This window comes from Sprattus sprattus, assembly GCF_963457725.1.
Source record: "Sprattus sprattus genome assembly, chromosome: 1".
In the NCBI taxonomy this organism is placed as follows: Eukaryota; Metazoa; Chordata; class Actinopteri; order Clupeiformes; family Clupeidae; genus Sprattus; species Sprattus sprattus.
Window position 1 is genome coordinate 18019639 of NC_137920.1, and position 23972 is coordinate 18043610.

General features: G+C 44.3%; 1 protein-coding gene across 1 annotated transcript in view; it reads left to right on the forward strand.

Annotated features, from left to right (window-relative positions):
* The window catches only part of LOC308368168 (NACHT, LRR and PYD domains-containing protein 3-like), a gene marked incomplete at both ends in the record, with an annotated part of 35063 nt that extends 12733 nt beyond the window's left edge, over positions 1-22330 (forward strand). Inside the window, 4 exons of the mRNA XM_080842268.1 lie at positions 6228-6344; positions 7162-9006; positions 19366-19542; positions 22150-22330. Coding sequence (XP_080698394.1) covers positions 6228-6344; positions 7162-9006; positions 19366-19542; positions 22150-22330 — 2320 coding nt within the window. The remainder of the gene's footprint in view (positions 1-6227; positions 6345-7161; positions 9007-19365; positions 19543-22149) is intronic.
* Between the last annotated feature and the right edge of the window lie 1642 nt (positions 22331-23972).

Here is a 23972-nt window from a genome sequence, read left to right on the forward strand (position 1 = left end):
GAATTTAGAGATTTTCCCGGGACCAGGATTTGACGTATATTCAAATGGGCCGCTCATGAATTTGATGCGACGGCTGCGAAGGCCGGCCTGCAGGCTGGTTCTCGAGAGATTATTGGCCTACCGGCCGACCGGGAAAAATCCCGGTGCACCCGATGGCCACTCCGCCCCTGCACCCCACTATGTATACAATCTTCCTCCAGGTTCTCAGAATCTCAATTTATTGAAATCTCAGGTGGTACACTTGAAAAAAACCTTGTCCTGGGAAATATTTACCGCCCCCCCAAACTTAACAACAGCAATGAATCCATCTCTGCATTCCTGGAAGAATTCAGGCCCATGGTGGAAAAACTAGGGCGTTTCAAGCATAATGTAGTCTTCTGTGGTGATTTTAACATTGACCTGCTCAAAGTCAAAGAGAGAGACTCTTATGCCGAATATTTGGATATGTTGACAAGTCATGGTTTTTACCCCAAAATCAATCTGCCTACCAGATTCTCCAACCTGAACTGTACTCTAATTGATCAATTTTTCTGCAGATATTCATCAGAGACAATGAAATCTCTATCAGGAATTATCGTCAGCAGAATTTCTGACCATCTTCCATACTTTACGTGTATTAATGTCATCAAGAAGAAGTCTCTGCCTCCAAAATATGTTAATGTGAGAACTAATAGTGAAAAGGGTCTGACAGACTTTATCAACCACATTGAGGCAAGTAATATTATGGCCGAGTTGAACCAAGACTCTACATCTGATCCCAATGACAATTACAATAAGATGCATCAAACCATTGTCAAATGTTATGAGCGTAGTTACCCAGTTACTGTAGCTCGCTTTAATAAGCATAAGCACAAGAAGTCAAGGTGGATTACGAAGGGTATCTTACACTCGATAGCCTACAGGGACAAATTGTACAGAAAAGTGAAACAGGCTCCTTCTGGTAGTATAGAACACTCCAGGTTATCAACAAACCTCCATACATACAACTCCATTCTTTCTAAATGCATCAGAAATGCTAAGAAAAGTTATTATATGACTCTATTTGAATCATATAAAAATGATGCACAAAAAACTTGGAGTGCTATTAAAGAATTTTATAACAAGGGTATGAAAACGCCCACGCCCACAACATTTTTAGTAAATAATCAATCCATCAATGACACCCCAGTTATTGCCGCAAAATTCAACCAATTCTTCGCTAATATAGGACCTGAACTGGCTCAAACAATACCAGCCGATCCCTCCGGGGTAAATTACAAAGATTTCCTGAGCACTCAAAGCAACACTTCCTTCAAGTTCACTCCAATCTCTAATAGCTATATTTACAATATTATTAAAGGCTTAAAACCGAAGTCAAGTTCTGGCCATGACTCATTATCAACCAAACTTCTTCAGGCTGTAAATCATTTGGTTGCAGCCCCAATTGCTCTCATAATAAATCAATCTTTAAACAGCGGCGCTGTACCGGAAAAACTAAAAATTGCTAAAGTTATACCACTATATAAAAAAGGAGACAGTAAGCTATTTGATAATTACAGACCTATCTCTCTCCTCCCTGCAATATCAAAAGTATTGGAAAAAACAGTTTTCAACCATTTATACACCTACTTAGAAAATCATAGTCTCCTGTATAAAAGTCAGTATGGCTTTCGACGAATGCATTCGACAGAGACCGCATCCCTTGAAATGGTTGATATTATTGCCAATAATCTAGACCAGGGAAAAATCCCAATCTCAGTCTTTATGGACTTGTCGAAGGCGTTTGACACGCTTAATCACGACATTCTGTTAAATAAGCTATTCCATTATGGCATCCGGGACAGCGCTCTAAACTGGTTTAAAGACTATCTCACAAACCGTCTACAATATGTAGAGTTCAATGGAGCAAAATCCCCAGTCCTACCACTCAGCACAGGAGTTCCACAAGGCTCTATACTGGGGCCGCTTTTGTTTCTGCTTTATATGAATGATATTCACAAAGTGAGCCAAACTTTCCGCGCCATACTATATGCTGACGACACCACATTGGTTAGCCCCATATGCTCTTTTCAACTAGACAATAACCAGCTCAATACACACGCCCTGTCTGAAACCATTAACAATGAGCTTAAGAAGGTTGCCACATGGCTCAATATAAACAGACTCTCACTGAATGTCCAAAAAACCAAGTTTATGCTCTTCCATTTCAGACAGAAAGATATCTCAAATATAACCCTCGACCTAAAGATCAATGGTGAACCCTTGGAACAGGTAGAAAGTTTCAATTTTCTGGGATTAACTCTGCACGAGACACTAAGCTGGAAACATCACACCGACAAAACTGCTAACAAAATTTCTCGTACACTCGGCCTAATGAACCGTATGAAAAATGTTTTACCAGGTTCCACTTTAATAACTATGTACAATGCTCTAATAGTTCCGCATCTGCATTTCGGTGTACTATTATGGGGTCTCAATCCGGCACGTCTGGTACATCTACAGAAACGAGCTATGAGGATCATCACCAAAAGCAAATATAATGAGCATACTGAGCCAATTTTCATACGGTTAAATCAATTAAAATTAGATGATATCTACATAATACAGTGCCTGAAATTCTACCACAAGTTCTTAAACAATAACCTCCCTGCTTATTTCCTGAACATGTTAATTCAAAATGCATCCTGTCATAACTATAACACAAGGCACCATCTTAGACTTTACACCCCTTTTTGCAGGACTGCTGCCTACAAACATTGTATCAGACATCATATTCCATATTTACTGACACACTTAGACACATGCATGACAGACAAACTCACTACACATAGCCTTGAAGGATTAACCCGGTATTCAAAAGCCCACCTCATTTCCAAATATTCTGCCAGCTGTACAACAGAACATTGCTATGTTTGCAACTAAGCTATTTTTATTTGTAATATTATTAATTTATTTTAATTTATTTTAATAGCAATTAACTACTCTGGGTGGATCCTTTGATAGCGGCACAATATGTAGCCTTATAGGATTCTCCCGACAGCATCATATACTTTTCTATACACTGTTCTAATTTCTTTGTTTATTTTATGTATCTAATTTATTGTATGTTATTCCATCCATAAAATTGTACTTATATTGTTGCTGTCAAATAAACAGTTCTGAGTTCTATCCCCTCAAATCTAGGCTACGAAAGATAATCTGCTCAGTCTAAGAGAATCACTAGGTGCGTTTCCATTCAGCTCGTTCGCATTAACGATTCGCATTCACGGACGATTCGCATAAAACAAATGCGCATCAGCGACTGTTTCCATTCACCCGAGTCTTTAGTCTAATTTGGAGGAAGAGTTTTGTGCATGCTTGAATGGACGCCCTCCTCTCTGCCGTCGGGACTTTTAATGCTGTAGCATTTGAGTTGTTTTGAATATAGTTGCTAGAAGGAGAAGGCGTAGACGGTTTTAACATGTTTTACAAACTCACATAGCAGCGAATTCCGTTCCCCGCAGACGTCCGTACATCTGGGAACGAGCACGGTCTAGTGATTCTTTTAATTTGGTGAAGGCCCACTTCACTGACCAGCTGTGGGTCGAAAACTTAAGCCTGACCAGGTCAGGATTTCAAGAATTGTGCAACGGATAGGCCCTGCTGTGTTGCCTGAAAGTATTTGCTGCCGAAAGCCTGTCCCCACCGACGAGCGCATTGCAATTGCACTTTACAAACTTGCAACATGCGCGGAATACCGTGTTGTGGTCGAAACGTACCACTGTACAAATATGTTTATATGCAGTATGCTTTGCCATCCGAGTGCAAAGAAATATATTAAGTTACCATACCTGGTCGAGGTGCAAGAGATTGCGAACCGAAACCACCGCGCACACCAGGTCCGCAGGTGTTAGATAGAATAAAATCAATGATCACAAAACAAAAAAACTATAATTTACAACAACAAAAAAGTACGTGTGGGGAGATGTCCACATAGTTTGCACGTAAATCAACTTAATCAGTTAGCCTACAATAAACTAGGTAATGATGATGATGTTCAGGGGAAACAACAAACAGAAACCATAGATATATTATAGTATATAACAGCAAGTGCATATGCTGCATGAGGTGTGGTGTATTAGCTGGCTGTTTGAGAAGCAGTAGAGGAACATCACATTCGGGGCAGACAGCAGCACGGTTGTCTGTCACTGCAACAGGACGTATTCTACAGTCCAACTCCGAACATAAACAAATTCACAAAAGACGCGAATCGCACGAATAAACTGTTTCCATCTACGTTAAGGGCATTAACTAAATTCGAATAACTAGTAAATCCACCTCCCTCTGGCGAATCGAATTTCTATGCGCATTGGGGAAGTTAATGCGAAACGCACGCGTTTCCAACCAGGATTAAATATTCGCATAGAGATAATGCGCATTAAGACATGGGATGGAAACGCACCTAGTTAAGCAAGTAGATCTGATCATTTTAATAATGAGAACACATTAGCAAATTAGCAAATAAAGTAAACTATGGAAACCGAGGACATTGTTCATGTTTTATTACAGAAACCATTCCATGGGGTGAGTTACAATGACAAGTTGGCCATTAAAGCAACAGGTAGACCAATTCCAAAGATTGAAATCACCAAAAGCAACGGCAGAGTCAGTGTCGTGAGTGCTACATGGTTTGCTAGGTAGGCTACTCGTGGGTGACTGGTAGCATTACCAACAATCGGTTATATTGCTGGCCCTGTTTACTAATGAATGTCAACTCTCCAACGTGGTCTCTTCATGGATTTACTGATATAAAAAATATTGACAGGGCAACCAAGCGCCACGACAAATGTCAAGACCACGTTGGTGCTGCTATCCGCCTTTCATTGCTAGGCGGCACCATGCCTATAGAGCGGTTAGTGGATGAGGGTGTGCGGCTGCAAATTCAACAGCATAACGCTAAAGTGCGTGGCAATAGGGAGGTGGTAAAACGTCTGTTAGATGCTTACCTAGGCATGCTAGAGTTGTCATTCAGGGGGCATGACGAAGGGGACAATTCTGACAACAAGGGCAATTGCAGGGAACTTGCGGAGGTGATAGCTAAGTATGACCGTGTTCTGGCAGAACATCTGGAAAGCTCCACCGTCTTCACAGGCATGTCAAAAACAATCCAGAACGATCTAATTGCAGCCATTCACCATTCGATTGAAACAGCTAGAAAAGGAACTGAACAGGGCACACTTCTTTTCCTGGCAAATTGACGAGACCACTAACTGTCATTCTCAGCTGTCTGTCATCTTGCGCTATGTTGATGACCACGGTACAATTCAGGAACACCGTTTTTCTAGCCAATAATACTTGCGCAAAAGGATGTAAGTGAATGATTCAGAGCACGATGCATTTGAAATGGCATCAATTATGGTCTTGTGTCTTCATTCTTCTTAAAACAATTGTAGGTGAAAATAATCAGACAAATTACAACCAATAGCTTCAGTCATTGAGTGGAAAAAATAGGCCCAATGATTGGCCCAGAATCTTTTATTTAGTTTTACAAATCAAGAGTAGTCCTGATTTGACTAATTGGCTTTGCATCCTTTCCTTCTGGCCTGGACTAGTCCATCAAAGACATGCTGCCCACCTGTTTTCAAAGTACAATGCTGCCACTGGTGAATTTATCAATTTTATTCACATAATTATCCCTCCCAGCTATTTTGTGCTGTAGTTCACCAAAACACCCTGAAACAACTTGAGTCTCACATACTTATGCCACCAACAGTACAAACGGGCCAAAGGCAACCAAGCGCGCAGTCCTTCCTCCCTCACTTTAAAATCCACTATCCGCCACTGGTGTGTGTGTGTGTGTGTGTGTGTGTGTGTGTGTGTGTGTGTGGACAGGAAGATCATGGCTCTAGTCTTTATTCTACATCATTTAATGTGTCTCAGTTGTTAAGCCATCAGCAACGTTGGCTGGTGTGTGTGTTCATTATATAACTCTCTGTGGGAAGAAATAGGAGTGACTCTTCAAAAACTGAAAACAAAAACTGTGTCTGCGTGGGTGATTAGCAGACAGGAGCAGTGAAAGGAATGTTCTCCTGATAAAGGTGTGTGTGAGTGTGTGTGTGTGTGTGTGTGTGTGAAAAAGAATCTTGAAAGCATCAGAATACCTGGAGAAAGTCAAACATAATCAGAATATGCGTGTGTGTGTGTGTGTGTGTGTGTGTGTGTGTGTGTGTGTGTGTGTGCGCGCGCTTCTCTGTGTTTCTTTGAAACAGCCACATCCTGCAGAAGAGATCACACTCTCCCGTACCGAGCTGTTTGTCAATGAAGAGTGACCAGTCCATGGATCTTCCACTTGGCTTAGCAGAAGGAGGTGTTCCTGCTGGTCAGAGGTGAGTAGTAATGAGGACTTTCCACAGGACATACAATCATCCATACAGTCATTTGAATGACACCTGAAGTATAAAAGTGTACCAAAAGTGTTTTACTTGTTTGTTTGTCCTAGATATTTATATGAGATGGGAAGTTATTTGTTAAATATTTGTTAAATAGCTTGTATATAATATCTAGATATTAAAGGTGATGGACAATATCCATTCACTGATTTGATTGATTGATCAGGATGATAGCTTTCAGATTGTCACAAGCTTAAGCCCCCCTAAAGGGGAAATAATCCTACAACTGATCTTGAGAACCATTTTAGTATATTTTTTCTAAATATAGTATTGATTATTGCAGTACCACCATATTGTCAGAAGGTGGCAGTATAAGACAGACCAGAGGCTGACCTGTCATGTCTGACTTTGATGTTCAAATCAAAATAGCTTCATAAGTAAATTAATAGAAAAGATCTTCAAAGTGACACTTTGGAAGCATTTGAAATCAAATAGTAATTATCTATAAAATCAGTTATATTCTTTGACATTTCATAACATGTTATGGCAAGGTTTGGCAGACAAAATGGGGATTTGGGTAATTCTCACCTTTTGTGTTTTTTGCTTTGTTTTACACATACCTAAGATGTATGTGTGTGCCCGCGTGTGTGTCCACATGTGTGTGTGCGCGTGTGGGTGAATTTGTGTGTGAGTGAGAGTGTGTGTGAGTGTGTGTGTGTGTGTGTGTGTGTGTGTGTGTGTGTGTGTGTGTGTGTGTGTGTGTGTGTGTGTGTGTGTGTGTTATTTAATGTTTGTTTTTTGTTTTCCCACACAGATACCAACATGGTTCAGTAAATGTGGAAATACTGCAGAGCCACAAATCCCATCTTCAGAAGAGGTTTCAGTGTCTGGCTGAGGGAATCACAAAGCAGGGAAACCCCACACCCCTCAGTAAGATCTACACAGAGCTCTACATCACAGAGGGGGGAAGAGGAGAGGTCAATGATGAACATGAGGTCAGACAGATAGAGAGAGCATCCTGGAGTGAAGCAGCATCAGGCAGACCAATCAACTGCAGTGACATCTTTAAACCCATATCTGGACAAGACAAACCCATCAGAACGGTGCTGACTAAGGGAGTGGCTGGCATTGGAAAAACAGTCTCTGTGCAGAAGTTCATTCTGGACTGGGCCGAAAGCAAAGCCAATCAGGATGTCCACTTCATATTTCCTCTTCCTTTCCGAGAGCTGAACCTGATGAAGGAGAAGAAACTCAGTCTGGTTGATTTCATGAAGCACTTTTTCTCAGGAAATCAAGCAATCTTCACCAGTTCAACGTACAGAGTCATGTTCATCTTTGATGGTCTGGATGAGTGTCGACTACCTCTAGATTTCGGCTCCAACCCAAGGTGTTGTGATGTGACAGAGCCAGCCTCAGTGGACGTGCTGTTGACAAACCTCATCAAGGGGAATCTGCTTCCCTCTGCTCTCCTCTGGATCACCACACGACCAGCAGCAGCAAATCAGATCCCACCCCCATGTGTGGACCAGGTGACAGAAATAAGGGGATTCAGTGACCCACAGAAAGAGGAGTACTTCAGGAAAAGAATCAGTGATGAGAACCTGGCCAGCAGAACCATCACACACCTGAAGTCATCCAGGAGCCTCTACATCATGTGCCACATTCCAGTCTTCTCCTGGATTACCGCCACTGTTGTGGAGAGAACATCAGATGAATCGGGGAGTGTAGAAATGCCAAAGACTATGACTCAAATGTACACACACTTCCTGGTCATTCAGACAAGCATTAAGAATGAAAAGTACACAGTAAGAAAAGACAAAGACGAAGAGATGATTTTCAAACTTGGGAAACTGGCTTTTCAACAGCTAGAGAAGGACAATCTGATCTTCTATGTGACAGACCTGAGAGAGTGTGGCATTGATGTAACAGAAGCATCAGTGTACTCAGGAGTGTGTACTCAGATCTTCAGAAAGGAGTCTGGGCTGTACCAGGGGATTGTGTTCAGCTTTGTGCATCTGAGCATTCAGGAGTTTCTTGCAGCTTTATACGTGTTCATCTGTTTCAGCAACAAAGAGAGAAACATGCCTGACCAACAGCAAACCTCTCAGCTCTCTGCTCTGTTCAGAGCTGCAACACTTCATGACCTACACAAGACTGCAGTGGATCTGGCCTTACAGAGTAAGAACGGACACCTGGACCTTTTCCTCCGCTTCCTTCTGGGCCTCTCACTGGAGTCCAATCAGAATCTCTTAAGTCACCTTCTGCCACAGACAAGAGGCCAATCACAGAGCTCTGTGCAAACAGTCCAGTGTGTCAAACAGAAGATCAGATATCAGATGACATCAGACACAAAGATGCATTTCAGATTCCAAAATGAATCAGACAGAAAGATCAACCTCTTCTACTGTCTGAATGAGCTGAATCACCATGCTGTAGTGGAGGACATTAACAGGAGCTCAGGAACTCTGTGTGTAGACATGCTCTTACCAGGAAAGTGGGAGACTAAGAGATTTGAGTTTAAGATTCCAGAGGAGCAGCTGGATGAGTTTGACCTGCAGAAGTACATGAAGACACCAGAGGAAGATCTGACTGAACTCCTCAGTCCAGATGATGTTCTGCAGAAGCTGGTGCCAGTGGTCACATCTTCCACTTTAGCTAAGTGAGTAATATACTGTGTGTGTGTGTGTGTGTGTGTGTGTGTGTGTGTGTGTGTGTGTGTGTGTGTGTGTGTGTGTGTGTGTGTGTGTGCGTGTGTGTGTGTGTGTGTGTGTGTGTGTGTGTGTGTGTGTGTTGACTAGTTGACTTTGTTCCTGGTTAATGAACTGCCCTGATAAGAGAACATTTCTCCTAAACTGAGAGTAGAGCAAACACTCCTGACTGCAGTTCATACCTCACATCAGTCTAATATGGATTGAAGGTTAAACACTAAACAATATATTATACGTGAGTTGTTTGTTGTTTTCTATGGGTTACTTAACTTTAGGCTCATTTTGAGTATGTAAAATATTTGTCTTTATTATACTTCTCCTGTAAATATCTTTAATGTCAGGCTTGGTTGTATACCAAATGTATCACATTTTATATTACAAAGTCCAATTCCAGTTTCTTTGAGTTCTGGTGTGAATGCTAAAACTTAACCGGGTAGCTGGCATGTGCTTTTGGATCCAAACTGGCTTTTGCAATGTTATTGAACACTGTTATGATCCACCCTTAAGTGGCCTTATAGGGCATAGATATCCTATATAAAGGCTAGATGTCTCGCCCGCGTTTCTGGCCGACGGAGTCGAATGTTCGCACATGGCGGCCATTTTGCGAAAGGGGAGCTCGCTCACCCTTAACATTGTATTGGTAGTGGTACGTACTTTTAAATAACCAGAACTTGCTCAATTTTCAACCGATTTCCAAACGGATTGGTCTGTTATAAACGGAAGATATGTAGTTATGACACTACATACTTATGAATAATTATGTTATGTTCTAAAAAATATAATAATGTTCTAAAATAGGTACAAGATTTCCCTTTACAAATATACATCAATAAATGCTCCATGTTGAAATCCCGTCCCTGCACAGAGATGTATTTATGACACTGCATACTTATGAAGAATTATAAACATGGGTTTTCATATGAACAAAACAGATAGGTGCAATAAATACACACATGCACAAGCTATTTATGTAAAATCAATATCTAGGCTACTAAAACTCAGCATACAGAATGGCAACAGGATCTCGTTTCGAGAGAACGTTCAATAGAGCATCCATAGGCTGCACACAACTCTGGCATCTTCACTGGCAATAAAGTCAGCAATTTCCTGTCAAAATCATAATGTAAGATGTTTAACAAACCAACCTGATTGGAAATCATGTGCAACTTCAGTTATATCATGTGCAACTTAATTGTTATATTTAAAAGAAAGAACAATATTGCCTCTCCAATTGATGCAAAATGACTGAGTAGTAGACTAACCGTGATACACAATTAAGCTGCACATTTCAACATGTACAAGCATCCATAATGATAACCATGGTAATGACGTTTGTAAGAAACCAAGGCAATTGTAAATCCATCAAGATTTCAGCGAGATAAGACTGTAAACGATTGTGAAGATCACTGACGTTACCTAACGCACCACTGATCCCTCCAGGAAGCTATCCTGTCGCAAGATGGCCTCCTGTGCGGACGTTCAAGACTCCACCGTGAGACATCTAGCCTTTATATAGGATATCTATGTTAAAGGGCAGCAACACACCACCACTAACCCCTGAACCCTGTAGTGTCAGGACTTTTGGACTGTAATACCCCTATTGACCATGTGGGGACCCCAGTGTTCCTGTTTGCCAGTTACGTGTTTGTTCCTTGTCCTTATTGTTTCATTACAGTTTTTATCCATTGCTTTGGGCAATTTCACGAAACCGAAATTACATTCTCAAAGCTCTTAGTGCATTTGGCAAAATAGCCTATATGGTTCAGCACAACTACATAGATCACCTTCAAAAGGTCATATCTCACCCAAAACAGTTAAGTCAAGCTTCAAAACCAAATCATTTTCTCATAAAAATAGTCAATGCCCCCAAAATGAAAAGTTCCTTCCCGAAAAGAAAAGGACATTCTCCAAGCTTTAAATATATTTGCCAAAATAACCTAGATGGTTTATCAAAACACTATGGCACACCAGCAAAAGGTCATATCTCTCTCAAAACAGACAACTCATCAATTAAAACTAATTCCTTTTCTCATACTAATAGTCAGTGCCCCCAAAATGAAAAGTCCCTTTGGCATTGTTTAAGCACTGCAGGTCAAAACGTTTAGATGTTTTGGACCATAGAAATATCCCTCAAGTGCACATTTCAATCTTGGCTCAGTCCTTTGACACTGAATGTTTACTGTTTTCTTTCCAGAATACTTTGTGTATCAAACAGAAAAAAAGAAAAATTCAAGCGTAGCCTACAAGGTAGCACTCATACTGCACTCATACTACCATGGAAACTGTTACAGTTATTGCCATACATCGTGGTTACAGTAACAGAAAATGCGTACAGCACAATATACTGTCATACAATAAGCACATCAAAACTAAAATGATGTATAGCCTACACTAACAACACAACCTGGAGCTTATGGGTATTGTATGGGCCAAGACTGGGAATGTGGGTGACAACACTATTTTCTAAAAGGCCATCACACATGGTGATGTTGCCCCCGCGCTGGCCTGGGACATCCGCCGTTGCTCCTCTTTTTCTTCCTCCTCATCTTCCTCGAACAGGCAGTTGCCCTTGGTTGTTTCCCTGGCCAGGTGCTTCCATGTTCATAAATTGTACTGAACTTGGTCAAGCTCTAGATATTTGATGGAAGCATTTATACTCCTGGATAGGACCTGTCAGCTTACTAAACTTACTGTGTGATTGGTGATCGGATGTGTGAATCTCCCCCTAAAGTTCTAGTTGCACCTGAAAATTAAGCTGATGATCCAAGAGATCCATATTACAGGATATACCATGATGTTTTTCATGGTATTATGTGCCTGAAAGATTTTGACAGTAGAGTGAACTATTTTGCAGGTGATGATGTACTCAATGAAATTATGCCAACATGTTTTGCAGAGAACAACCACTTGACTGAGAAGCAACAGTCAGTTTAGACCAGCAAGATGTATTCAATTGGTAATTGGGCTAACTGAAGGCAATTGTACCTAACCATTTGCACAGATGTGCTAAATCATTTGAAATGTGTGCAAACTGTAGGCAATTGTACTTGTCATTTGCAAGGAGTTTCTAAAACAATTGCAATTTGATTAAAGGAATGAGAAATGCCAATCTGTCGTGAACCAGTGCCCAGTGGTTTGGAGGCTTGCACGTGTTGTTTTGAGAATGTAATTTCTGTTTTGTGAAGTTGCCCAAAGCAATGGATAAAAACGCTAGGTTACGTATGTAACCATGGTTCTATGAATTTCGGATGACCGCCAGAGGCGGTGCTTTCAGCACTGGATGTCTATCGCGTATACGTGTAGTTCGAGTGTTTGTATCAACAAAAGTCACCTATGACCTGGGTGACGTATGCCTTTGTCCCGGTACTAAAGGCACGCCCACCCAGGAATCGCTCCTTGACAATCTTCTCGCGCATATTCCGAGTGACTGCCAAGCTCTGGCGGTCATCCGAAATTCATAGAACCATGGTTACATACGTAACCTAGCGTTCTATTTCATTTCTCCTGACCGCCAGAGGCGGTGCTTTCAGCACTGGATGACTAATACCCACAAAGTCACGAGGAAATCCTACCTTATTCCCGCTGTAAGGGTGTAGGAAGAACAGCTGCTGCCACTGGGTTGTGAGGGACCACATTAACCCGATAAAACCTTGCAAATGTGCAGGTTGAGGCCCATGATGCAGCTGTACAGATATCTGCAAGGGGGACACCTCTTAGGGCTGCCCACGATGTACACACACTCCTGGTTGAGTGACCTCGGACCTGAGGGACCGGGAGGCTACTGCTCCTGTAGGCACAAGTAATAGCGTCCACCATCCACTGGGATAGCCGCTGCTTTGATAAGCTGTGCCCTCTCCTTTGTCCTGTATGACAGAGAAACAGTGAATCCGACTGGCGGAATTCCACCGTCCTATTAATATACGTCCTTAGTGCTCTCACTGGGCACAAGAGGTAGGCGCTCTGCTCCTGCTCATCCCCCTCAGTTGGGAGTTCCAACGCTGCCAGACTGAGGGGCTGGTTTGTGTAGGATGATGAGAAGTTTTTGGGGAGAAACGCCGGATTCGGCCACAAAGTCACCCCTGTGCCTCCCGGGTTCCAATGAAGGCATTCCTGGCTTACGGATAATGCGTGTAGCTCCCCTACTCGCTTAGCCGATGCCATGGCCAAGAGAAATGCGGTCTTCACAGACAGCCATTTCAATTCCACCCTGTCTAAGGGTTCAAATGGGGACTGACATAGTGCCTTTAGCACTATGGGCAAGTCCCAAGAGGGCACTGGGCTTCGCTGAGGAGGCCTTAGACGTAGAGCCCCTCTAAGGAAGCGGGTTACTAGTGGATGGGACCCAACTGTCACACCATCTACCCTGCTGTGCCGGGCTGAGATGGCGGCCACATAAACCTTGATGGTGGAGGCTGCAAGGCCTCCATCAAAACGGGACTGGAGAAAGAGGAGAATCACCGGTACAGGACACCGTCTAGGGTCCTGCTTCTGTGATTGGCACCACTCGCAAAACAGTTTCCACCTATTTGCGTACAATGCATTGGTGGAAGGTGCCCGGGAGCTAAGGATGGTCCTTACCACTGCTGGGTCACATGACCCTAGCAACGGCTCTGGCCCTTCAGAGGCCAGACCCAAAGCTGCAGCTGCGCTGGGTTCGGATGCCAGATTTGACCCTCCAGCTGTGAGAGGAGGTCCGGCCTCACAGGGAGGCACCATGGTTCCCCCTCTAGTAATCTGTGCAAGATTGGGAACCATACTCGTCCTGGCCATCTGGGGGCTACAAGTAACACCTTGTGGTTCCCTCTGAGGATCCTGTCCAGAGTGGGCAGGATTAGTGGCAGTGGGGGGAAGGCGTATAGCAGCTGGTTCGGCCACGCATGGGCCAGTGCATCCTGGCCCAAGGGGCTTGTAGATTCCCCGAGGGAAAACCAAAGGGGACAGTGAGTTGTTGACTGGGAGGCAAAAAGATCCACCCCTGCCCTGCCATATCTCCGCCAGGTCGCTTCCACCACTTGTGGGTGTAGCCTCCACTCCCCAGGAGGCGGGTGCTGCCGGGATAGCAAATCCGCGGCCGTGTTCTGAACGCCTGGCAGGTGCATTGCCCTCAGGCTCAGAAAGTGTGGATAGGCCCATAGCCACAGCTGTTGGGCCAGCCTCAAGGCTTGTCTGGCCCTCGTGCTCCCCTGGTGGTTTACCTGGTAGACCACGGACATATTGTCTGTTCTCACCAGGACATGCTTTCCTACCAGCACTGGATAGAAATGTCTGAGCGCCAGCAGAACAGCCTGCAGCTCCAGTACATTTATGTGCTGTAGCTGCTGTTGAGGACTCCAGAGACCCCTGACTGTCCTGCATCGCCATACAGCTCCCCAACCTGTCATGGAAGCATCGGTGGCCACCACTTCCCTGCAGGAAGGTATGGCCCCCAAGGGAACCCCCTGGGTGAGATATGCCTCTCGCCTCCACGGGCGTAGCTTTGCCAGGCAACTGGCCGTGACTCTTACCGGCTTGTGCCTGTGGCAAGTGGGGTGCAAGCCCCGGTCGTTTAGCCAAATTTGTAGTGGCCGCAATGACAGCAGGCCCAAAGGGACCACTGACGAGGCCGCTGTGAGCATGCCCAGCAGTCTCAAGAATGATTTGAGGGCCAGAGCCCTGCCCCTCCTGAAAAGACTGATAAGTCTGAGGATGTTGTTGACCCGCTGTTGAGAGGGGGAAGCAACCATCAGCCGTGAGTCCAGCTGGATGCCAATAAACACAGTCTGCTGACTGGGCACCAGGGAGCTCTTTTCCTGGTTTATTCTTAGCCCTAGCCCTGTAACATGCGAGATTAGCAAACTTGACTCTCTGAGAGCCTCTGTCCTTGATTGGGAACAGATCAGCCAGTCGTCCAGATAGGGGAAAATGTGCATCCCTCTGGCTTGCAGTGGGGACAGTGCTGCTGCCACACATCTGGTGAAGACCCTGGGTGCCAGCGAGATCCCGAAGGGTAGTACGCAGAACTGGTAAGCTCTGCCCTCGAATGCAAACCGGAGAAACTGTCTGTGTCGAGGTGCAATAGGGATGTGGAAATATGCATCCTTTAGGTCGACGGTTGTAAACCAGTCTCCCTGCTTGATGCCCTGCAGCACATCTGCTGTGCGTAGCATGTGAAATCTTAAAACCTTGAGATGCGTGTTTAATTGCCTCAGGTCTAGTATAGGCCGGAGGCCCCCCCCCTTCTTTGGAATAATGAAATAAGTGGAGTAGAATCCACTGTTTCGTGAATACCTGTCTAATGGCTCGATGGCGCCTTTTTCCAAGAGAGCCCAGATCTCCTGACGCAGGCCCAGAGCCTTGTTTGGGTCCTTTACGAAGGTCATCTTGACCCCGCGAAACCTCGGTGGTCGGCGTCGGAACTGTATGCTGTACCCCTGTGACAGGGTTGAAATAACCCAGGGGTCCGACGTACGCGCTTCCCAGCACCTGAGCTGCTGGTCTGTGAAGCGCCCGACCACGGGAGTGGAGCAGTCATTGTCTGGCCCCTCGCCCCCTCTGATATTTTGAGGGGCGACGGCCAGAGAACTGGCCTCGCTGTGGCAAGCGAGGGGGCTGGCTGGGGGCAGGTTGGCGAAACCCCTGTGACTGCTGCGCTCTTGGCTGGGTAACCTGTTGCGACCTCGACCGAGTTGTAACTGCTCCCATAGGGGGCCTCTGTATGCCGGAAGCCTGACGGCTCAGACTGGCAAATTGTGTTCTGGCCTGTGTGACCAGTAGGCTACGCTCAAGGGTTTGCTGTGCGGCAGGGCCAAAAATCTGCCCTGGTATGACAGGCAGTGACAAAAGGGCTTTTCTGCACGGTTCCAACAGTGGAGACTGGGCCAACCATATCTGGTGTCGTGCCTGGGTTAACGAGGACATTAGCCTCCCCAACTCCCGGGTCATGTAAGCGAATGTCTGCAGGGAGGTGTCGCTTAGACTTTGTGCCGAGGGGTCAGCTCCAGAGGTTTGCAATGTCTCGGACAGAGCTAGCACCAGGTGCGACATTGAGTTCCCCAGACGTGCGATACGCGCTGCTGTGTCGTAACTCTTGACAATGTAGTCATCTGTCTGACGGCACTGGGGCCGAGGACATCGAGCATCAGGCCGAAGTGCTTCCCCCGGCGTCAGCACTAGAGCAGCCACAGCTGGCTCTACATTGGGCATGCGATCCAGGCCATGGGCAGATGAATCCTGCATACTAGAGAGTGCCCTACAGTCCGGTGGGAGATGCCTGAGCCGTTTGGGATCTCCCCAGCATCTCTGCAGCTCCTCAATAAATGGGGCTGAGGGCGGAATATTAAAAAACGTAGACGGAGCTGCCTTCGTGAAAAAGGCGCTCTGAGAAGAGGTATGCACTGGTGGTGTATCCAACCCCAGCCGTGCCAGTGCCATCTTCACTGTGGGTCTAACTGACTCCTGGCTTCTCTCGGAGCCTTTCTGTGTGGTGTGGCTCGTTCCCTGGAAGCTGGGAGGAGAGTCACCTGGGCTTTTCTCTGTCGCCTCCACACCATATTCTCCCCCAAGGCCTAGGCTCTCCGAAGCCATGGTGGAGAGTATATCCTCCTCGAGGATCTCATAGGCTGGTGACAATACTGGAGGGAGTGTGCCTGAAGGAGACCCTGGTGCAGCTGTAGCGGAAACACTAGCAGGCTGTGCAGCAGGTCGTTGCAGATTTAAAAGTGAGGTCTTTATTTCTGCAAACTCTGACGTCAAAGTGTCCACCTTCTTGGCAAGCGGATCAGTCTTCCTGTGTTTCCCCCTACCAGATGGTTCCCAGGAATCAGGCCCACGGCGTTTGCTTGGTCTAGGAGAGATGGCTCTGCTTCTCTGTGTCGGGGGTGGCTCTAGCTGGGCCAGTCTCCCCAAACGCACAGATACGCTCATGCAGCTGCAGTTCATACATGCCAGCTCTGTGAGCCCTTGCCTTAGGTGCTCAATACCTAAGCATGAGGGACACCTATCATGGCCGTCCTCTAGCTCAAGAGGGGCCCGGCAAACAGTGCATGTCATAGCCATTGCAATATGTATCTATCCAAATATATATAAATATGAGTGATACTTCCCCAGCAGCCTAAGCGAATAACACTAGGCCCTGTTATACAAGATACTGTTAGTCTTTTAGAGCGAACACGCTCCTCCTACACAGTTATCTTAACAAAATAATAAATGCTGACCAATTCAATAATGATCAAGCATCCCCTCAGCCAATTAAGGCAGTGCTAACGCTCACGTTAGGTAATGTAGGCTTCCGTTTAAGAGTTACCAATTACCACACCGTGTGAACGCAGCCCGTTTACAGCATCAACAAAAAATCGACAGGGCTACCAAACCTGTCCTGTTCTAGAGCGAAAACACACTCTTCTTAACAATCATCAAACAATGTTAGCGTGTTTACCGCATTAACAAAGTTGACAGGCTAACCACCTGTCCTGTTTTTTAGAGCGAACACACACTCTTCTTAACAGTCATCAAACAGTATTTGCGTGTTTACCGCATTAACAAAGTTGACAGGCTAACCACCTCTCCTGTTTTAGAGCGAACACACACTCTTCTAAACAGTTATCAAACAATGCAGACATAGCGTGCTTACCGCATTAACAAAACAAAACAAAATCGACAGGGCTACAACCTGTCCTGTTTTAGAGCGGAAACACTCGTAAACAGATCACCAAACAAAAATATGCGAGGAACTTCCAACTCGCTCAATGGGGTTTGAACTATCAGTTTTTAAGGCGAACACACCTGTTCTGATTAGCCCCCTGCCTCAACCATTACACGAGCGTGATTCACTCGGTACAACAATAGAAGAGGCAAAACTCACCTTTTTTTTTCGGATTATCCGACACTCTCCTGTAAAGGAACTACTCACCTTCCGCAAGAAGAATTAAGGAGCGATTCCTGGGTGGGCGTGCCTTTAGTACTGGGACAAAGGCATACGTCACCCAGGTCATAGGTGACTTTTGTTGATACAAACACTCGAACTACACGTATACGCGATAGACATCCAGTGCTGAAAGCACCGCCTCTGGCGGTCAGGAGAAATGAAATAGAACTGTAAGTTCACCTGAGCATTGTTAGCCTCCCTAAGCTTCCTGATTTTCTGTCTCTTTGCTCAGTCTCTTTGCTGTTTTTTTTCGATACCCTTTGTTTTTACTTTTTGCTAGAGATGGCGAAATGAAGCTTTGTGAACCCTCAAAGCTTTCCAGCCAGGCGTGTTGAATAAAGGTGCATTACTCAAAGCTTTGAATGCACTCCAGTGACACCTGCTGGTCAATACAAATATGGTGTAGGAAAGATTTTCGGGACAGTGAATTTGATCAATGTGTTGTGTTGCGCAAGGCCTGCTAAGATAACATGCACACAATCATATGGTGAATGAAACATACCTCCTTTAATTGAAATGACGTTGTATGAGAATACAATGACAATAAAGGCTTTCTTTTTCTATTCTTTCTTCTAATGATTGTATGGTGGCTCAATGGTTGGCGAAGACAGGTGTATTCGTGCACGTTGCAGCAGTAGACAGTTTACAACCAAATGGTTTATCAATGATAATATTAATATTATTATATTTTAGATGCAACACAAATCTATCTGCTCTCTTCAGAATGAGCTAAGCTTTCATTGATAAACCAATGCTGTTGTCTGCCTCTCCCGAGGCCCCGCGGTCTACTGGTTCTCGTTCAAACGGGTAGACAAATCAAATAATAGCCTACACCTGTGTAGGTCCTCAACATAGCAGATATTTTAATACATTGAAAGCCATGAATACTGAGAATGGAATGCTCAAAATCACCAGCGACTGATGAAGTCAGGATGCATACGCAAGTTGAGTAATTGAGTGATTGGCAGCTGGCCGCTGTGTCCATCCACGCACCTCACAGTTGCGTATTGATCAGACATGAAGACACGCGTATCAACTCAATTACTGTTGATCAAAACAGAACGAGGGTTCGGCTGTAGCCTACTTGACACATACTATTGAGAACATTGGCGAAGACATCTCAGGTTCAATTCCAGAGAAACATTATCTGTTGCTTTAGGTAAAACCGCCTGCTAAATATATTTACTGTCTTCTGTATGCTATTGGAACAGAGGGTACTTAAAGTGCTTTTGGAAAACAAAGGGTAGTGAGAGTGCTTTTGGACCACTGCAGGGTTTTTCCAAAAATGGGTCTTAAGTGCTCATATTTTTGTATCTCTGTGTGTGTGTGTGTGTGTATCCCTGAGTGTGGGTGAGGGGATAGAGGAATGATGATTTAATATTCAGATGTATCATGATGTTTCTCCCAGGCTGGAGCGCTGTAACCTGACAGAGAAGAGCTGTTCCTATCTGGCCTCTGCCCTGACCTCACACTCCTCAAGTCTCACACAGCTGGACCTGGGATGGAATCAGCTGCTAGGAGACTCAGGCGTGAAACTTCTATGTTCTGCTCTTTCTCATCAAAACTGCAAACTGAAGGAACTATGGTAAGTATCATTTCATGAAGTGTGTGTGTGTGTGTGTGTCATTTTAAAAAAAAAATGTGCAGTCTGTGTTACCGTGTCACCTTATTAACTTTGTTTTTTTTTACCATTTGATAAATAATGGAGGCTATGCTTGAGTAAATAATTTTGCCTCCACTAAAATAGATAGGCTAATAGATTGACAATAGTCCAAGCCCCATTGTGCAATCATGTATGGTTAAAATATTATCAAGGTTTACCTCTTTACACATATATGCAAACTACTGAAATGTATATCAATAGAATCTAGAACTAACCAGTGGTCAGTAATGGAACACACAAATTATGAAATTCTCTATTGTTACTATTCATTTTTATTATACAAACCTACATACCATTATTTTTGTTTTTATTATTAAAACTGTCCACAAATATGTTTAATAGTGTTTAACTTCTATTGGCGTGTGTGTGTGTGTGTGTGTGTGTGTGTGTGTGTGTGTGTGTGTGTGTGTGTGTGTGTTTAATAGTGTGTTTAACTTCTATTGGCGCTGTCTTCTATTGGCGCACCAATGGAGGCTGCGTTGGAAATCGTTAATCAAACTTTTGTCACCATTTTGAGCTGAAATTTCATTAGCATTTGTTCAGGTGTATTCGTGCACGTTGCAGCAGTAGACAGTTTACAACCGCAATGGTTTATCAATGATAATATTAATATTATTATATTTTAGATGCAACACAAATCTATCTGCTCTCTTCAGAATGAGCTGAGCTTTCATAGATAAACCAATGCTGTTGTCTGCCTCTCCCGAGGCCCTGCGGTCTACTGGTACTCGTTCAAACGGGTAGACAAATCAAATAATAGCCTACACCTTTGTAGGTCCTCAACAAAACAGATATTTTAATACATTGAAAGCCATGAATACTGAGAATGGAATGCTCAAAATCACCAGCGACTGATGAAGTCAGGATGCATACGCAGGTTGAGTAATTGAGTGATTGGCAGCTGGCCGCTGTGTCCATCCACGCACCTCACAGTTGCGTATTGATCAGACATGAAGACACGCGTATCAACTCGATTACTGTTGATCAAACCAGAACGAGGGTTCGGCTGTAGCCTACTTCAAACATACTATTGAGAACATATTTGCTGACATGCATAGCACGCTTGATGGCTTGCGGCTTAATGGTGTTTTGAGTCCTCATCGCTGACTTCAAGGCAGCAGCTGCCTGGAAGGCGCATCCACCCTCCCGCACCCTGAGCCAATCATTGAACAGAGCCTGTTCCAAGCTTGCCAGTTTAGAGAAGTCGTTTGAATTTGAGCAAGTAGCTAGCTAGCAGTTGCCTACATTATCTATCTATCTAGCTAGCAGTTGCCTTCATTGTAACAGATTTGGCTTCAACTCAGAAACTCAAGTTATTATGACCGCAGACACAGCCACGTGAGAAGCAAGAGAGTCCAAGTTGAGCCTGGAGGAGTTCTGATAGTGAGTTGGATACAGGAGATATTACCTGTCGCGAAGAGTGCTGACGTTCGTGGTCTGGAGAAATGTTCCCGACGCGTCACGGAAAAACCACACTGAGAAGCCGACATTGGAAATCCCGGAATTCCCTCACGCAGTTCAAATTGTTATCCAAACCTCCCGTTCTATTCTCATAGGACCAGGGCAGATCCTTGGGTTCAAACGACGTGCCGTGAGTTTACACACGGGAGAGCACCTTGCTCTATTTTCATACTCAAGCTAAGCTGGGTTTCCATACTGAAGAGCCCCCTGCTCTATACTTTCTGACTCTCAAGCTGATTCACACTACATAAACGCACATAACCTTACACGCACGCATCCACACATACAAACGCACACACACCGTCTGTATAATGTACAATGTTTGTTTATTTCATGTTTGCCTTAACGTGGGATTAAGGGGGTGATGTTTGTGATTTTTGATAGTGTGTTTATTGTTGGTTATTTATTAAATAAGCACTATGTACGTTTGAACGAGTTTTATCCTTATTTGCAATCACTTATTTACGTTAAATTGCTGACGGTAGTACACCTCAGTTAAGTGGCAGGATTTTAGGCCTGCCTGGCGCCTGAACTATTTAACTACCTGGGGTGGCCACCGCTACACTGTGTGTGTGTGTGTGTGTGTGTGTGTCCCAATGTGACTGTCTATATCTGTGTTTGTGTGTGTATCCCAGAGTGCATGTTTGTGTTTTTGTGTGTGTTTGTGTTTGTATGTATCCCTGAGTGTTTGTGTGTGTTTGTGTCCCTGTGTGTGTGTGTTTATCAGTGTGTATGTGTGTTTTTGTGTGTGTATCTCTGAGTTTGTGTGTGTGTGTGTGTGTGTGTGTGTTGATGTTTGTGTATCAGTGTGTATGTGTATCCCTGAGCATTTGTGTGGCATTGTGTGTGTGTGTGTGTGTGTGTGTGTGTATCTGTGTATCCCTGGGTTTGTGTGTGTGTGTTGATGTTCGTGTCCCTGTGTGTGTGTGTGTGTGTGTGTGTGTGTGTATCAGTGTGTATGTGTATCCCTGAGTGTTTGTGTGTCTGTGTGTGTGTGTTTGTATCCCTGAGTGTGTGTGGGGGATAGAGGATTGATGATTAATATTCATATCATGGTGTTTCTCCCAGGCTGGGTAACTGTAACCTGACAGAGAAGAGCTGTTCCTATCTGGCCTCTGCCCTGACCTCACACTCCTCAAGTCTCACACAGCTGATCCTGGGGGACAATGAGCTGCTGGGAGACTCAGGAGTGAAACTTCTATGTTCTGCTCTTTCTCATCAAAACTGCAAACTGGAGAAACTATGGTAAGCATAATTTCATGTAATATGTGTGGGTAGGTGAAATACTAATAGTATAAAGGTATTTTTTGTTTAATTAATTAATTACTTCATTCATTTGTTAATTAATTGTATGTTGGTGTTTTTTTCCTTTTGTGGTTATATGAGACAGAGCTTCAGGAGCACCTAGGCTGCATATACAGTGGGGAAAATAAGTATTTGAACCCCTGCCGACTTTGCAAGTTTGGCCACTTGCAAAGAAATGTGTGATCTAGAATTGTAATGGTAGGTGTATTTTAACAGTGAGAAACAGAATATCAACAAAGAAATCCAGAAAACTGCATTTTATAAGATTTATGACTTTATTTGCATTTGATGCAAAAAATAAGTATTTGAACCCCCAAGCAAACAGCAATAATTCTGGCTCCCAATGGCCAGTTATGTGCCCAAAAAGCACACAGATTAGTCCTCATTAGGTCTAACAAGGTATACCTGATCTCAACTGATGACCTGTATAAAAGAAACCTGTCCAAAGAATCACACTTCACACCTTCAACCTCACCACCATGGGCAAGACCAAAGAGCTGTCCAAGGACGTCAGAGATAAGATTGTAGACCTGCACAAGGCTGGAATGGGCTAAAAAACCACCGGCAAGCAGCTTGGTGAGAAGCAGATAACTATTGGTGCGATTATTCATAAATGGAAGCAACACCAAACAACTGTCACCCGCTCTAGGTCTGGGGCTCCATGCAAGATATCCCCTCGTGCGGAATCAGTGATCATTCGGAAGGTGCAGAATAACCCCAGAACTACACAGGGGGAGCTTGTGAATGATCTCAAGGCAGCTGGGACCAGATTCACCAAGAAAACCATTGGCAACACACCACACCGTCATTTTTTGAAGTACTGCAGCACTCGCAAGGTCCCCCTGCTCAAGGAAGCGCATGTACAGGGCCATCTGAAGTTTACCATTGCACACTTGAATGATTCTAGGGAGGATTGGGAGACAGAATGTGGTCAGATGATACCAAAATCAAGCTCTTTGGCATCTACTCGACTTGCCGTGTTTGACAGGGGGGGGAATGCTGAATATGACCCCAAGAGTACATCATACCCACCATCAAGCATGGCGGTGGAAACATTATGCTTTGGGGCTGTTTCTCTGCCAAGGGTACAGGACGACTCCACCGCATCAAGGGGACTATGGATGGGGCCATGTTACGTGGAATATTGGGCTTGAACCTCATTCCCTCATTCCCTCCCATTGAAAACACAACCTTAAAGATTTGGAGAGGATCTGGAAAGAGGAGTGGACCAAAATCCCTCCTGAGATGTTTGTAAACCTGGTGACCAACTACAAGAAACGTCTGACGTCTGTGCTTGCCAATAAGGGTTATTCCACCAAGTACTAAGTCATTTTTGTCAGTCAGTTTTGGGGGTTCAAATACTTATTTTTTGCATCAAATGCAAATAAAGTCATAAATGTTATAAAATGCATTTTTCTGGATTTTTTTGTTGGTATTCTGTTTCTCACTGTTAAAATACACCTACCATTACAATTATAGATCACACATTTCTTTGCAAGTGGCCAAACTTGTGAAATCGCAAGGGGTTCAAATACTTATTTTCCCCACTGTAGCTCTGCGTGTGTGTGTATCCCTGAGTGCGGTTG